Raw genomic sequence first — 17609 nt, 5'->3', positions numbered from 1 at the left:
ACAAACTGTCCGAAAGAACCAGTTTGCAAAGTTTTTTTTACATTTTATTAACAATTTAATTATGTATTTAATCATTTATTTAGCACATTTTATTTTATTTTATTTTATTTTTCAGTGAAACAACTGGTGCATTTTATGTTCTTTTGATAAAAAATGAATTATATGCTTTAAAATGGAATGCACTACATTTTTGAAAGCAATAAACATATTTAGAGGCATATTTCAGCAAATGAAGTATTTAAAACTAACTACCAAAAAACATGACATTAATCATGATTAATTATTTTATTCTTTTGAGGGGCTATTAAATGCATAAACAGAGAAAATAAGTGAATCAAGAAATTAATAGATGAGTTTTGCTAATTCAATGGATTTTTGGTGCATTTTTTCACAGATTTTGGCGTGTGGTTATATCAAAACTTTGATAAAGAACAACTGCTGGTTAATTCAGCTGCTCAGTCTTGCTTGCACCATAAAAGAATACAAAGGTCTACAAGGTAAGGAACAATAGGAACGATTGTGTGGGTTGAAGTTGGACACATTTTTTGGTTTTTAACCTTTGCTACATGAATTAATCACACATAGTGAACTGCCTATTATTTTAAGGCATCATATTTACGATAATAGGTCGCCTCATTGTGTACCTTCGAAAACCGCATGAACTAACGATGAAAAATACTTTGTAAGCATTTATTAATCTTAGTCAATGTTAACTTAAACATTTACTAATACATTATTAAAATCAAAAGCTGCATCTGTTAATATTAGAAAAAATATATTTTGAGACCTGAGCTGACATGAACTAACAATTGTATTTTAACAGTTGTATTACTGTTAACAAGGATTAATACTGTAACAAATGTATTTCTCATTGTTAAAGTTAGTCAATGCATTAACTAATGTTAACTAATGGCACCTTAAGTTATTGTAAAGTGTTACCAATACAGCATATATCCTTCACTCCCAGAATGCATTGCACTAACGAGAGAATGTGGTGTCCACAAACTGTTGATTACATATATTTTTCGATTATTAAGTTACGTATTTGCAAATTGAATGTTTTATCCAATATTTGTGTGTGCAGCATATTTTAATGCTTGTTTGCTCAGCAACATGCACATTTTCGAACTCTTCCTAATTAAAAACACCTGATTTAACTCGTCAGTTCATTATTAGAGACTCTAAAGCTGTGCTCGAAATCACCTCCTATACCCTCATTCCCTGCATTACTCCAATAATATAGTCCACTTAAAAGTATAGTCCACTCCTGTAGTATTGAAAAGATTTATCTTGAACTCTGTCATGAAGACTATCATATAAAACCTTATTTTTTTTTATTTTTTTTAAATCAACCAAAAATGTATTTATACCTGTATGGTATTACGCTGTAGTCACATTGGACCAGCAGTTTGTAAAATGGATCGATGGATGATTAAGCTGCGCCATCTTCTGGTCAGACGTGAGAATTAATTCAACTCGCGACTCTCACAGTACATTATGGGTATTCTCTAGCTGTTGAGCATTCATCGGTTGTACATTCGTTGTTGCAGTGCATTATGGGATTAAATGGTGGTTTCGGACACCTACAAATGGCGGTCCCCTTAAATAGTGCGCTATTTAAGGGTATAGGGGGCGATTTCAGGCTTGAAATGGATGGGTCGGATAAGAGATACATCCAAAATGTGCACTGTTGGTGTCAAGGTTTAGAAACACTGCTCTAATGGCTTTATATGTTTTTTGTGTGTCTTCAGGCTCGACTTCAGACTCGACTTCAACTCAATGTGTGCTGCCGCAGGATGAGGCCGGGATCATCTGGGACAGTATCTGCTTTACGTTCCTCCTGCTGCAGAGACGTGTCTTCATGAGCTACTACTTCCTCCATGTGGTCGCAGACATCCGCGCCGGACAGATCCTCGCATGTCGGTATGACATGTAAACAGATTTGTTTGCATTGACGTTTTTGCTTGAGGTTTATTTTTGTATCTGCATAAATGTGACCAGTCACGGAAACTAGGGACACAAGTCGGTTCTGGGGCATTTTGAGTTATTCATAGATTCTGAGAGTGTAATATCCAAGCTTTCCAACGATGTGTAACATGTGGAAATCTGATAATATTTGGAGAAGTTGTGGCCATTTTAAAGTAGGCACTTAAAAAAGCTCAAAGAGGAGAAAACGAGCTAAAGATTGTGCAGTTCTCACCTGTCTCTGCTGCTGGGGGTGACAATAGGGCTCATTTACATCTCATTTAGATAAGCCATACCCCCTGTAAAGCTCCTCCATGTGCTTTACAGCTTTTTTTACACTTCGAATGAGTGCACTTCTGCCGCACTAGGCGAAAAACAATTGTGCTGCCCCTCTATTTGCAACGTACCAGCAACAACACACAAAGACCAATAATGCCATATAGCCTGCATATAACGCGAAACCAGCAACAACACATAAAGACCAATATGCCATATACATATAACGCAAAACCAGCAACAACACACAAAGACCAATATGCCATATAGCCTGCATATAACGCAAAACCAGCAACAACACACAAAGGCCAATATGCCATATACATACAGTATAACGCAAAACCAGCAACAACACACAAAGACCAATATGCCATATACATATAACGCAAAACCAACAACAACAAACAAAGACCAATAAGCCATAGGCCTACATATCTATAGCGCAAATAGTACGCAACGCTCGTGTGCCCAAAATGTCAACAATATTAAAGTTTATGTAGGAGGCAAATGCCTGCTGGCATTTTTCTTTAAGCAGTCATTTCTGCAATTTTCCAAATAATCACATTTCACCTCCTCAAATTACTGTTGCAAATCTCTTTACACCACTTTCTTATGTGCGTATACACACACAAATGAAATGTCCGCAAGCACATTATATCATCAGCAGGTTCAGCATCTTAAATAACGACTAAAGAGCAAATGAAGCTTAACTTACATTTCAGAAACACGCACGGCAGGCCTTCATCGCAGCAGCAAAGGTCTTAACTGCATCCTCTATTTCGATTCTCCGTCACATATGAAACAGCCAGCCACCGCTGTCAGCGAGCCGAGCCGCCGTATTGAAGCACTGAGGGCGAGCGCGCTGCGCCCATACCTCCGGTTCAGTTTCCCGAGCCCACGAAGTGCGGCGAAAACATTTTCGGTGTAACTGCCAGACGGTTCATCTCGTCTGCGACAATCTTTGCGGCATCCATCTTCATTGAATTTTGATATCAGAGAGAGCTGGCCAGAGCACAGCATAATAAGTAGCCATGTGGTTGACTTGGAGGGCGGGGGCAAAAGCGCCGGGTTATTCAGTATGGAAATACACACAGACAATGACACGCCACGCCCCTACTGCATGATAGAATCTCCGAAAACAAGCCGATTTCAACCTCAAAATGTAAGCTTTTAAATATACCAATACTGCTATCTCAAACATGGAGAGGCTTCTTCGTGATTTCAATTAACAGATTCTCCAAAAAATTGAAAATCACCAATTTTGAAAAAAAACTCTTCTTTCTCATTTTGCTCGAAAGTTGTGCTGCCGACTTGTGTCCCTGGTTTCTGTGACGGGTCACAAATGTCTACATAAATGTAACCGTTGTAGTATGTAATAAGCAAGGTTGGGAATCTAATATTCAAGGTCAGGAATCAGAAAATTTCGATTCTTCTAATCGATTCCTTTGTGTGCATTTTAATATGTTAAACCATTCAAGCACAAGAAGACCCGCGCACGGTTTTCTGTGCTGCACACACATCCTAAGTGTCTTTTTGGACTTGAATAGACACATACGCACAAAAAATGTTAAAATATCCTCGCAAACACAGTCAGTTATGTCTTAAGTGAACATAAACAGTTGACTAAGAAAACGCATGTGTATCAGTATATTTGATCTGTGCAGCTCTTAAAGTGACAGCAGCCTAATATTCCTGCTGCCGTCTCTATAATAACGATAATCAAAAAACAAAAGACAAAGAGAATTCACTCGCTGTTCTTGACTGAATGTAACTTTGTAACTATATTTGTAGTGTTAATTTCATTCATTAAGTGCAGTGTTTTTTTACAGTTTCTGTACCGGAATACCTGAAAATCTTAAAACACAATTCAGTCATATCTTTGTTCAGTTGTATTTATTTGTGCGATTGCTAATTTGTTTATTTGTTCTTTTTTAATTACTGAGTGTTTACTTGTCTTTAATAATGCTTGAAACTTATAATTAGTTAGGCTAGTTGTTTTTTAAACAATAGGCGAAAGTTCCTTGTGTAAGTGTTTTTAGCCTGTAATTTTTTGTTTATGGTATTCCGCTACAATTAAATGCTTTGAAAAATTAAATTAAACAAATTAAATGCTTTGTTTTTTTTTACTTTATTGGAATCGAAATTAGGAATCGATAAGAATCGGAATCGTTAAGCAGAATCGTAAACTTTAATCGTAACCTTTTCAGAGGAGCCGAGTTGTTCCAGGCCAGCATCGTGAAGGCCGTGAGAGCTCGTCTGGAGGAGGAGAAGAGATCCATGGAGCAACTTAAGAGACAGTGAGAAACAAGCTTTCATTTCGGTTCCATGATCTTTGTGTTTTTATTGTTCCACATGACTTAATTTTGCCTGTAATGTCCACAGTAGAGCTCAACTACATTTTTCTGCTTTGTTTTCTCCATGAGCAATTTGGAATATTCTTCACTAAGAGCTCTTAGACCAAACCAACCAATTGTGTGTCAATTTAGGGTGTGTTCACACTTGGCATGTTTGGTTTGATTAAAACGAGCCCTGGTGCGATTGCTCTGTTAGTGCGCTTCATTTGAATAAGTGTGAACACCATCTGAACCCTGATGACACCAAACAAGCTGAAGAGAGTCTCGATCCGCTTCCACAATAACTCTGGTGCGGCTCGAATGATATATGAACACAACACGGACCAAAGACATGTAATCAAACTAAAAGCAGGAAGATGAGACCCTAATCTATATATCTATATAGTTTTTTTCTCGTCATAGTCGTGATGTTGCTCATCACAGTTCAGTTCAGGCATCAGAAGCGCGTCTCCTCACAGCAGATCTTGGTTTGTGTGACGGAGGGATTCCTGACGCTGTTTTGACTCCTTTACACATTTATAAGCTCTTCACGAGTTCTCAGCTGGTCAGAAAACCATCATATGCAGCTACACACACACAGCGAGTGCATTTATCCCAGAATACAGCATTGTTTTAGATGTTCGGGACGGTCTGTCGCGAAATATACGTAATAAAAGCCAACCAATCCGATTGTGAATGGATCCCTATGCCTTTAGGTACAGTATCTTTAGATTCAGTGTTAAAATGCCAATGTGAACGCTAAGCGGACCAGGACTAAATTTTATACATTTTTTGGATCAAACGAACCAAGCGAACCGAACTACAAGTGTGAACACACCCTAGTTAATTAGAAAACACCACCATTAAGAAATTAATACTTTTATTCAGTAAAGATGCATTTAATTGATCAAAAGTGTCACTTAAGATATTTGTAATGTTTCAAAAGATTTCTGTTTCAACTAAATGCTGTTTTTTTTACTTTCTATTATTCATCAAAGAATCCTGACAAAATGTATCAGGGTTTCCACTAAAATATGAAGCAAGGCAACTGTTTTCAAAGTTGATAATAATCAGAAATGTTTCTTGAGCAGCAAATCATCATATTAGAATGATTTCTGAAGGATCATGTGACACTGAAGACTGGAGTAATGATGCTGAAAATTCAGCTTTGATCACAGAAATAAATTACATTTTACAATATGTTCACATAGAAAACAGTTATTTGAAATAGTAATAATATTTCACAATTGTGCTGATTTTATTGTATTTTTGATCAAATAAATGCAGCCTTGGTGAGCATGAGATTTCTTTCAAAAAACATTTTAGCGATCCCAAAACTTTTGAACAGTAGTGTATATTACAACTATGTACATTTGATTTTATTATGATGTGTCAGTAATAGTGTCGCCCCTATGAATGCATTAATTTAGGATGGATCGTATTAAGACGCGTCAGCAGAAGTTCAAGAGAGGGAAGGAGAAAATGCTCAGCCTTGCTCGAGTGTCCGGAGACGAGCCGAAACTCATCCCACCCGATGAAAACAACGATGAGGATGATGATGATGGTATGATGTAGATCATGACAGCAGGAGAGTGTAATTATGATAAAAATGTATTTCTTAGAAACTTCAAATGGTAAAAAAACAAGTTAGCATACTTATACTAGTGTTGTGTATGTATTTAACTGCATATTATTCACTTTTTCCATAGAGCAACAAGGAAAAGGTTTAATTTCCAATTTCACCGTCACTTCTGATGTGCTTTCATTAATGCTCTGACATTTCATTTGCAGAGAGAAAGAAAAACAAGGTGCAAAAAAAGCAGTGGTGGAGGCCTTGGGTTGATCATGCGTCCAGTAGGTTCCTCATACCTTCCTCTGATCCTCCTTGTGTCCTTGACCAGAAGTCAGAGGATTCCCATACTGCACTGGGGCTCTGGCAGACCTCAAACACAACAAACAAACCCTCCAGACCTTTGACTTTTCTACATCTATTTAAGGCTCTGAGGCTGGTTTTGATTGTTACAGATATATATCAATAAATTTTTTAAAGCGGTCGTATCAAAAGGAATATGATATACAGTGAAACCTAAAAAGTATTAAGATTCAAACACCTCCAACATATCTCACATTATCACAGTTTATTCACTATAGTTTAGAAAATGGTGATGAAATATGAGAAGAACTCAGTTGATATTTCACTGATTTTGTCTGTCCTTCTGTCAGACTGTCTCACGAATTAATAATGTTGAACATATGTCAGTGTTATATTTAAGTACACAATTAAATAATACCAATTTAGCTCAACCAATCACCAAGCAATGCTTCATTGTGTTCAGTCTGTGGTGTAAAAAGGTCGCATTAGCAATTAACGAAAAAACTAAAGAAAACATAGTCACGTCAAAGTGTCTGAATCATTTTTGGTCTCAAATTTTTATACAATTTTTAAGATTTTTGGGGTATAATATGTCACAGTTTATTTTATTTTGCCATCCTCACTTACAGAAATGAACTATAGTGTTCAGCACCCACTAGTAAAAAAAAATTAATATTTTTTGGTTTGACTGTATGTTGTGCATGATATGACCACTTTAATTACTTCAAGAAATGCTTACCAAATAGTGTTTGTGTTTAAGGATATATGAAGATGAAGTTAATTAATGACATCCATTTGATGCCTTAAATAGATCTACACAGCTGCTGAAGGAAAAGTTGAACGTCTGGATGGTTCTGGCTTGTTGTTATGTGACTGTATGGAGATGAATAGAGCCGTACAGTAGAGAATCACTCTGCTTTGTTCAAATCTACCAGAAACTCTTTTGTGGAAAAGAGAGAGATTTTTCCTTATCATCTCAGACTTAGATCAATGTGAGCCTGTTATAGGAATAATTCATCCATAAATGAAAAATCTTTTCACCCTTGTTTTTTTTCCTCAATGGACTGTTTTAAGGAGCTATGTTGAATGTTCTTTTCTGCACAATGAAACAATATATATATATACAACTAACAAAGCCTAGCAACTAGCTTAGGACATGCTAGCAAAATGCTAATTAATGCTAGTAATGTGTTAAATCCAAGCGGAAACCTTCCAGTCTCTCTCTTGAATCCAACACTGAAGTGACTTAAACTGCAATTCATCGACTGGCCACTAGAGACATTGTCCAAAACAGAGTCAATCCCATAGACCCCCATGTTAGTATCCCCAGATTTACAGGTGGCCACTTGAGTGACAGGTGGATTGCCGCTGCTATCACTACTAGTCGTTTGTCTGCTGTCTGTTAGCCGTTACGTCACCTCTGCTAATCCGCCTCTTTGACCATTTTCGGTTATCCGCCCACTTTAGGCTTCAAAAATGCCCTTACGAAACTGACGGGTGACGCCACGGACACTATGTCCATTGTTTTATACAGTCTAGGGTTAAAACATGCTAATTCATGGTAGCAAAGTGCTAAATATGTTAACAACATGCTAATTTATGTTAGCAACGTGTTAAAAAAACATGCTAGCAACATGCTAATTCATATAAATAACGTGCTAAAACATGTTAATTCATGCTAACAATCTGCTAAATCTGCAATCTGTTAAAACAAATGCTAGTAACATGTTAATTAATGTTAGCAACGTATTTAAATCTTGCAAACATGCTAGAAAAATGTCAAATAATGCTAGACATATGCTTAGACATGCTAACAACATGCTAGGAAGCTTTGTCAAGCCAACATAAAAGTTTGGCCCTATGAACTTTACTTTCTTGTTTTAAATTGTAATACTATTTCACAATATTACTGTGTTTTTTTTTAAACTGTATTTATGATCAAATAATTCATCCTTGGTGAGCATAATTCGTAAATATAAACTCCAAACTTTGTAATGTCAGAATATACCAGCAAAATACAAAACTGAATGTAGTTATGTTTGTTGACATCTTGATAACTTTGCCTCAAACAAAGCAAAAACAAATTTAGTCAGCTAAAAAACTTTGGCAAATCGTCTTTCATTCATTGTATGTAAAAGAGCTTGTAAATCACCTTATGATTTCCATGGAGGAAAAAAAATCTGGTGAGCTTTTGAGCGACAGAGGTGTTAGTAAGTTTTCATTTTTGGGTGAACAACTAACTTTGATAAACCAAAGGTTTATGGTCCCTCTCTTTATATCCTCTTCAAAAAAGAAAGTGCTCAACAGAAAACCATCAAAAAGCAAAATAAATACCTTCAAACTCATAGTCTTGGTGCTTTTCAGCGTGTGATATGAGTGAGATGATATTTACTTTGTCTTGGTTGATGTGCTGATCTCAGTTATCAGCGTGATACTGAAGCACAGGAGATGCCATTTCACTATAAAACCTGCGACAACTTCATTAATGTTAATATTTGTTTTATAGTGATTACAATGTTATTAAGGAAAACGCATTAAGGTACAATGTTACAGTCATGGTATCAGACGGTAATATCATGGTACATGATTGAATATGGTTGCCATATTCACGTACTATGGTATTTACATGCACTCCAATTTACTGCAAACACTACCATAGTATTATTATCATGATCCTGTCCAAAAAGCCATGGTATTACTGTTGTATCATGTTTTTTTTTAAATGAGAGACCCTCACTATATTAAATGTATATTAAATGTAGAGATTTAAAGGGCCAGTATTTGCTTTTTTCACTTAAATAAAGTTTTGAAATGTTTTCCCAGCATCCTCCCCTGCCCTCCCTCTCCATTGTGGCTCTTCTGTTCAAGGACACAAGGCAGTTTCCTTATTCCAATTACTGTTTTTCAATGCATCTGTGAAACTGCAGACACGGCTATGTTTCTGAGGTGTTAGATGACTGACTAACCCAACTAGAGATATATAACTGTGTAGTTTTTGATTAACTAACTGTATTTTTCTATGTACATTTCCGAAATGCACTTTCTGTAAAGCTGCTTTGAGACAATGTGTATTGTGAAAAGCGCTATACAAATAAATTTGAATTGAATTGAATTGAAAATTGAATAGTTTTTCCCCCCTCCATTTTATGGATTTGATTGGTAATTGCTGTTTTATTAAAATGTATAAAATGGGATATGCGAGATTTAATCTTCTATAGTTTTATTGTTTTTGTTTTGGCGCTGCTTTACAAATGCTCACGTTCTGTTATGTCCGATAAACTAAGTTTGACTGTACGGTTTTCAGATTTAGAGATTCAGGTAAGTTTAATCAAGAGATATAATGGTATTTTCTCAGCTGCAGAACTTGAAAATTGTTTATTGAACAAGTACTTTATTACTGTATACTCATTATAAAGTTTTACCATATATATACAGGTGAAACTCGAAAAATTTGAATATCGTTCAAAAGTTCATGTATTTCAGTAATTAAAATTAAAAGGTGAAACTAATACATTTAGTATATATAACTATATACATATGCATGATCATACTTTTCAGAGGGCCGACATTTCTGTATTTAAAATTCTTTTTTTTATTGATTGCATGTAATATTCAAATTTTCTGAGATTTTGAATATGGGTTTTTCATAAGCTTTAAGCCATTATCATCAAAATTATAACTTTTTCACGATATTCTAATTTTTCGAGTTTCACCTGTGTGTATGTGTGTGTGTGTGTGTGTGTGTGTGTGTGTGTGTGTGTGTGTGTGTGTGTGTGTGTGTGTGTGTGTGTGTGTGTGTGTGTGTGTGTGTGTGTGTGTGTGTGTGTGTGTGTGTGTGTGTGTGTGTGTGTGTGTATATGAATCATCAAAAGCATGTTATTCTCCTGTTTGCTGATTTTATGATTGCTTTGGCTAAACGCTCTCCTCCGTTCCTCTCTCAGTGGTTAGAAGTGGTGATTATTACCTGTTTGAAACTGACAGTGAAGAGGAAGAGGAAGATGACGAGAAAAAAGATGAAGAACCACTTAAGAGATCAGCCTTTCAGGTGAGTGAACCGAATTTACGCAACTTTTTGTGTAAATGAAGAAACTTTCATTTCAACCCGGTAAAGCCTGACATTTGAAGTAATAGTCTGAAAAATCGATATTTTTTGCAACAGTTTATTGAACCTTTAGACAAAATATAAAATGTGTTTTCTGAGTATCCTATCAGGCTTTTTATGGCTCATATATGATATAGTGAGAATATAGAGGTCATACTTAAGGAGAAAAAACCCCCCCGTTTGATGAACTGAGCAAACATATGCAATTGGTTGCAGATGCTGGTATGCTTCTAATGTAAATCAATGAGATCTTTATAACAGTATATCAGACTACTGACATAAAATGCATATAAATATCAGTCATCACTCTAGATATAATAATAATATGTCTTATTAAGCTGATATTTAAATCCTTAGTTTTATGATCAAAGCTCTGTAGTTTTAAAACATATAATGCAATGCAATACAATGATGATTGAGAGATGAACAAATAAACCTTCCACAAAAGCCTGATGATCATATTTGAGACTCACTTTTTAACACATTATGGATAATCAGTTAAACCTAAGATGCTTTAGTTCAGTAAGTGTTCATCTTGAAATATTATATTACTAACAATATAAAATTTATTCTTACATTTACTTGATAAAAAATCAATGCAGATTTCACAGCAAAAAGACACGTGAAACACGAGCTGAAGGTGGACGTTTTTACAATTAGACTAAAATATATTTTACTTGCTAAAAAAGAATAAACTATCAATCAGACGACAGACGGCATGTAGGAGATTGTGTGCAACATGTTTATCAGCAACGTTTCAATCATGTTGATCATTTACAGGCCATAAATTGTGCATATCAAATATGATACAGTCGTTTTTATAGGGTTGATTTGTTATAGCTCAGAAGACGTAGTCAAGATTAAACAATGTTCACAAACACCATTTTACTTCAGAGTTTAAAAGGATATTCAGTAAGAAAAAAAGGATGTGAATGAAAGTGGGCAGTCGCAGATATTTTGCCTAAAATGCCATCTTAGAAATAAAAATAAACACAAACCGAGTCAAAAGTTGTCATTCAGTAAGAGTATAGAGCTATAAAATGAACGAGTTTAGATCATTTTGATGAGACTTGTGCGAGTTCATATTGAGCTGCCTGACTTTTGTTTGGTATCGTTGGTATCTTCACAAATCTGAGCAGGTTGAGACATTGTTGAGATCTCTTCTGAAACTCTACAGGAGACACGTGTGTGAGATTACTGAGGACTTTTTCTCAGGAGAAACATCTGAGAAGCAGGAGAAGTCTCCAGTTGATCTCCATTTAATCTATATTAAAGTCCCCCTGTAGTCAATAATTGTATCCCTTAAATCACTAAAATGACATGACAAAATGATAAAAAGTCTTCATGCCTTAAAATATCTCGAATGTAACTCTACACTCTTGCCTCATTTAGTATACGTGGTTGTATGAATATGCAAATGAGCCCCGCCTCCACTCACTCACTCACTCAGCTCAGAGATCCACTCGTTGACGATCACACGTTGATCTGATTGGTTACAAGGTGGTTTGTGACGTCAGAAACACCAGCGATTTCAAACATTTTTGTTTTTGAGGTTCTCTGCAGTTTTAAAGAGAAAATACTCAGCAATGCTGTCGACTTATGAATTTATACATGTTTTGTCTTAAAGCATATTAAAAAAACCACATAGACATAATCAACATTAAAAGCTGAATATTCACCACAGGGGACTTTAAATTGCAGTTTTAATGAGATCTCTGTGGTTATTCTTCATCATCTGTACAAAAATTTCCAGATCTTTTGCGTCGGTTCCTCCATCTTTTTAGTTACAAACCTATGTATGAATTGTTCATCTGTTGTTTTAGTGTTGTAACTGTTTGAAGGGTTTCAGGACACTGATGCTGTGACTTTCTCCTGGTTCTTTCTCCTCTCAGCGAGCGATCAGAAAGTTTGCTTCGGCCCTCGTGGCTTTACCCAGATCAGTCATTAAACTGCCCAAAACTGTTCTGCAGTTTTTAATCAGAGCGGCCAAGGTACCACCCCGGGGAACGGCTCATCTGTGTTTATCTGTGTTTGCTGATGGTGTTTTATTGTAAGATTTCCATTCCATGTTGTTCCAGCTATGATATATATATTTGTAAATATAATGAGATTGTAAATAATGTGAAATATCCTTCAAGGATGCATGGAATGGAAATGATTTAGAGGTGTTGTTCAATGTGAATGTTGTGTCTTTGGTGTGGTTTTTTTTGGGGGGGTATTTTTAATAATTTCATTGGTAACACTTTACAATGAGGTCCCATTAGTTAATTAACATTAGTTGATGAGCAATGCATTTGGTACAGTATTGATGAATCTTTGTTAACAGTAGTAAAATACAACTGTTCATATGTTAGTTCATGTCTGCTCAGAAACAACTTTGATTTTAATAATGTTTTAGTAAATGCTGAAATGAACATGCTTAATGTAATAAATGCTTAATTGTTAACTAATGTAGTTAACAAAAGTTAACAAATGGAACCTTATTTTAAAATGTTTTCATTTAATGTTGTTGCTGGTCAATGATGTGATTTGCTCCATTGCATTTAAGAAATAGCATTCACACAGAACGTGAATCATTCTGATATTAATGGAGCAAAAAACAGTTTCTGTCTTTGAATTTTCCATTTTCTTGCAACCTGGATTCAAACAACTCCATTTAATCTGATAATTAAATACATACTCATCAATATCCATGTATATGCAATTCAAAAATGGAAGTGGCTTTTCGAAGATTTGGAATATTCGGATGGAAAACAGTTGTTTGTATGCAGTGTGTGGATGCGCTTGTCAAATTCAGCCTTTTCAGGGGATAAAATACACATTCATGATCAAAATGAAAAATGCATTGCATTGAAACTTGAATCATGGGTTAAATTTTCAACTGGTTTCCTGAAATGGCTGAAAATGTTTGTGTGTTTGTCACACTTTATTCAAATACTTCATTAATGGATGAATTTCTATTGCTGTTGCTCCGTAGTTTGTGTATCATACCTGGATCACTGACTCTAAAGCAGTCCTGAAGGAAAGAGGTAAAGGGAAGCGTTATTTCTGGAAGCGCAGACACAGAAAAGACAAGAAAGAAGGTACAGCGCTCTTTAACATCTGAAAAATTGTGTGCATAATTGTAAAGTTGGTCTCAATGGACAAGCAACTTCTTGTGTGTAGTTCATGTGGCGATAGAGGTCGGTGAAGAAGAACGTCAGAGTTCAGAGGAAGAGAAAACTGACGGACCAGGTGTTTTCATGGCACACGTTCGTTATACCAGTTCATATAAACCTCAGAAAAACCTCACAACTTAAATGTAACTTTCCACTTCCTGTAGACAACATCATCAAGAGGGTCTTCAACATCATCAAGTTCACGTGGGTCTTGTTTCTGACCACCATCGAGAGCATCACCAAGTGGCTGAACTCCGTATGCAGGGAATACATCGACATCTCCACCGTCCTGCGCATCGAGCGCTGCATGCTGACCAGAGAAGTCAAAAAGGTTCTTTACAGATGCTTATATATACAGCTAGCTGTGCATTAACGGTGCAGTGTGTGATTTTTAGCGGCATCTAGTGGTGAGGTTACGAATTGCAACCAACAAAAGTTGCGGTGGCCGACAGGAAAATATGTCATCGTCTGAGACAGCAGAGAGTAGCCAGTTCAGCAACGAGGTTTCTTTACAAGGATAAATTAAGAAATTATGTTTATGTAATTATTCAGTAAAACTATGTTATTGCGAAAATTATTGTTACTTGTTCATCATTGTGTCAGTGTTTTATTCGCTGAACTAAGCTTGCTTCCTTGCACGAAGAGCAACATCCTAATGAAACACGTTTGTCCGTTTAGGGCCACCGTAGAAAAATGTCGGCGCATTTCAATGTAAGGGAAACCGCGGTGTGTGTAGACAGAAACTGCCCATTCTAAGGTAATACAAATATAACGTAATTACTTAATTAAGTAAGTCTTTATACAGCACTGAAAACTTATTTTTCAAGGTAGTGAGGAAACGCGCTCTGTAGCGCTGTGTGTTCGCTGTCGGCTACGCTAGAAACATGATGACACAATATGTCGACCTCCATAGAAGGGGGCGCCCGCGGTTATGGAGATATAAATGTCTCATTCTAAGGTAATAAAAACATAACGGTTCATTATCCAAGGTCTTTATACACCACTGGAAACAGTTATGGATCTTATATTGCATTTCTGTCAATATATCCTCAGAAATATTACATAATGCACCTTTAAACCATTTTAACGCATGACATTGAGGAAAAGAATCGCAAAATGCAAAGTGGAGCATTCAGATGGTTTAATGCACAGCATGCCATGGATTATCCCGCTTATGCCATGTTCATTTGCCAGCATTAACAAGTTAAAGATGTTATTGATGTTTGCAGTGCAATATTTGACTGGAAGGAAGGGTAAAAATTATGGTTATTTTCGTCAGTTACAGCTCGTTAGATCTAGCTTACACTCGTATTATACGTTGTTTATGAGGACATTTCCTTGTGGGTATATTTTTTTGGCTACCATGATGAAAACAGTTTAGGGTTAGGAAAAAGAAAATACAGTTTTTAAAAAATCAGTATGTCTATGTAATGTCCCCATAAAACATGAACGCCCAACATATGTGTATATTTTTTTCTTTATTTTTTCTTGAAAAATATATATTTTTATCACTATACTAAAGAGGAAAGTGAGGCCAATGGCTGATATTTGGAATTTACTTATAGCAAATAAGATGCACACAATTTGTTAGTACATGTTTGATAGTTAATGAATAAATTAACATTTAAGGGGAAACTAAACCAAATAGGCTCTATAAGAATAAATGAGAAATACTCAGTCTTTGAATTACACGTGAATAATTTAATATTGATGTAATGTAAAATTTTGTCATCTGCAGTGTCGTCACAAACATCATCAGAGGGCACATTAGTTTGCCAGGAATCAAATGTAGAAAAAACTCGAAATTATCAGCCTATATATAGGTCTATCACTATATACTTTATTTAATATAATTTATTAATGGAAATTTATTGCAGAAAAAGCAATTCAACTTTTAAATTTAATATTTATAATATTTGTAATTAAAATGCATTGGTAACTTTTGGGATCGGCACAAGGTGGAACACATTTTTGAGAATAATCCACTAATGTAATGAATCAGCCTAGCTGCTATGGGTCTAGAACTGATCCCGTGTTCTTTGTCCTGCAGGGAAACGTGCCGTCCCGTGAGAGCATCCATGTGTACTACCAGAAGCAGATGAAACTCAACGGATCTCGTGAATCTGGACTGGACCGGATCAGTGAGGAGGATTCGGGCTCAATCAGAGCCCGCCGCAGACGGGTCGGACACAGTCTGGATTCCCTCCAGTCTGGATTCGCCTCCAGAGACAGCCTCTCCAGGTGCTCATCCTCCACTTTATCATTTCAGGTCGAATCTGTAAGACTCGCCCAATCGGATCAATGACAGTGTCTGATAAGCGGGTGAAGGTTTCTTGTGCTTTTCAGTGTGGCAAAGTCATTTAATCACCTCTTTATTTCATCTGACTCCCAAAATTAAAAAGGTTTTATTTATGTTTGTTAATCTTTAAAGTCCCCCTGTAGTCAATTTTATCCCTTAAAACAAACCTTTGATCACCAAAATGACATATTTGAAGGTTTTTTCTAAAAAAATTTTTTGTCATGCTTTAAAATATATTAAATGTAAATCTACACTCTTGCCTTCTTTAGTATACGTGGTTGTATGAATATGCAAATGAGCCCCGCCTCCACTCACTCACTCAGCTCAGAGATCCACTCGTTGACCATCACACGTTGATCTGATTGGTTACAAGGTAGTTTGTGACGTCAGAAACACCAGCGATTTCAAACCGTGTTTTTGAGACTGTCTTTGGTTCACTGCAGTTTTAAGCAGAAAATACTCAGCAATGCTGTCGACTTATGAATTTATACATGTTTTGTCTTTAACCATATTAAAAACACCACATAGACATATAAACTACATTTAAAAGCTTGATTTTCACCACAGGGGGACTTTAAATGTAGGTGATTGTTTGATGATTCTATTGAACTCTTTTCTTTACATTTTACACCCGTTCACCCAACAATTTGAGTCTCGCACCGGCCGGGTATATGATCTAATAATCACAAACTCCTCAGTCTTGTACTCAGTACTCTACTTGTTCATTCTAGAATATATTATTTAGTCCCCATAGATATGAAAACACTTAATGAAGGTGAGACTATATCTAACCAACTTCACTCTGTGGGGCTGGAGACAAATGGCAGTATGTGTTTGTGTTGTCCATATCTCAGGAGATCAAAGTATGTGGGGTTCTGTATGTCTTACAAATCACATAACATAATATATAGGTTGTATCTCAAAAGCACAATTCAAGTTATTTTTTTTTCTCAGAAGCAACATCTAAGAACCAGGAGACTTTTTCCCTCATGATTTCTTGTCATCTTTTTTATTGCATTATATTTCCACTCATCTGTCCATCTGTCCATCTATCAGCGCATACACTGAAGCCACCATGCTGTTTTCCCGCCAGTCCACCTTAGACGACTTGGACGACATGCCTCAGAATATTCCCAAAACCAGCGAACGCGCTCGTCCCAAACTGCGCAAAATGTATGGCTTGGACATGTCCTACTCCTCTGCGGACAGCGGAAGCAGCGTCATGTCCAGGTGCTGAACTCATAATCCTCTTCATCTCATTCATCTCATTCATCCTCACCCTCCACACTCTTTTTATTTATTATTTATTTAAATATTATTTATAATGTAAACAGGTTTGCCATGCTAATGGAAAACCTGAAAAATAAAGCAAAATAAATAAAAAAAACCTTAATGCGTTAAAATGATTAAAAATAATCACCCTTCAATCTGATGGTTAACTTTGTTGGATATGGAAAATGATGACCAAATGAACGTGTTATGAAGGTAAATGGTGTATGCTTTATTTCACGTTAAGTGTGTGATTAATCGTGATTTAAAAAATTTAATCTTTTGACAGTTCTAATATATATATATATAAATTTGTATTATATTAATAATATTT

General features: G+C 35.9%; 1 protein-coding gene across 1 annotated transcript in view; it reads left to right on the top strand.

Annotated features, from left to right (window-relative positions):
* piezo2b (piezo-type mechanosensitive ion channel component 2b) overlaps positions 1-17609 on the top strand; it is a 120779-nt gene that overhangs the window by 78382 nt on the left and 24788 nt on the right. The window contains exons 29-39 of the mRNA XM_077222092.1: positions 395-497; positions 1752-1923; positions 4449-4538; positions 6005-6138; positions 6366-6428; positions 10389-10492; positions 13527-13632; positions 13715-13783; positions 13872-14038; positions 15758-15948; positions 17063-17236. Coding sequence (XP_077078207.1) covers positions 395-497; positions 1752-1923; positions 4449-4538; positions 6005-6138; positions 6366-6428; positions 10389-10492; positions 13527-13632; positions 13715-13783; positions 13872-14038; positions 15758-15948; positions 17063-17236 — 1373 coding nt within the window. The remainder of the gene's footprint in view (positions 1-394; positions 498-1751; positions 1924-4448; positions 4539-6004; positions 6139-6365; positions 6429-10388; positions 10493-13526; positions 13633-13714; positions 13784-13871; positions 14039-15757; positions 15949-17062; positions 17237-17609) is intronic.

Source organism: Siphateles boraxobius, unplaced genomic scaffold, assembly GCF_051911475.1.
Source record: "Siphateles boraxobius isolate OS27281-9 unplaced genomic scaffold, OSU_SipBor_1 86, whole genome shotgun sequence".
In the NCBI taxonomy this organism is placed as follows: Eukaryota; Metazoa; Chordata; class Actinopteri; order Cypriniformes; family Leuciscidae; genus Siphateles; species Siphateles boraxobius.
This window is presented reverse-complemented; position numbering and strand designations above follow the sequence as displayed.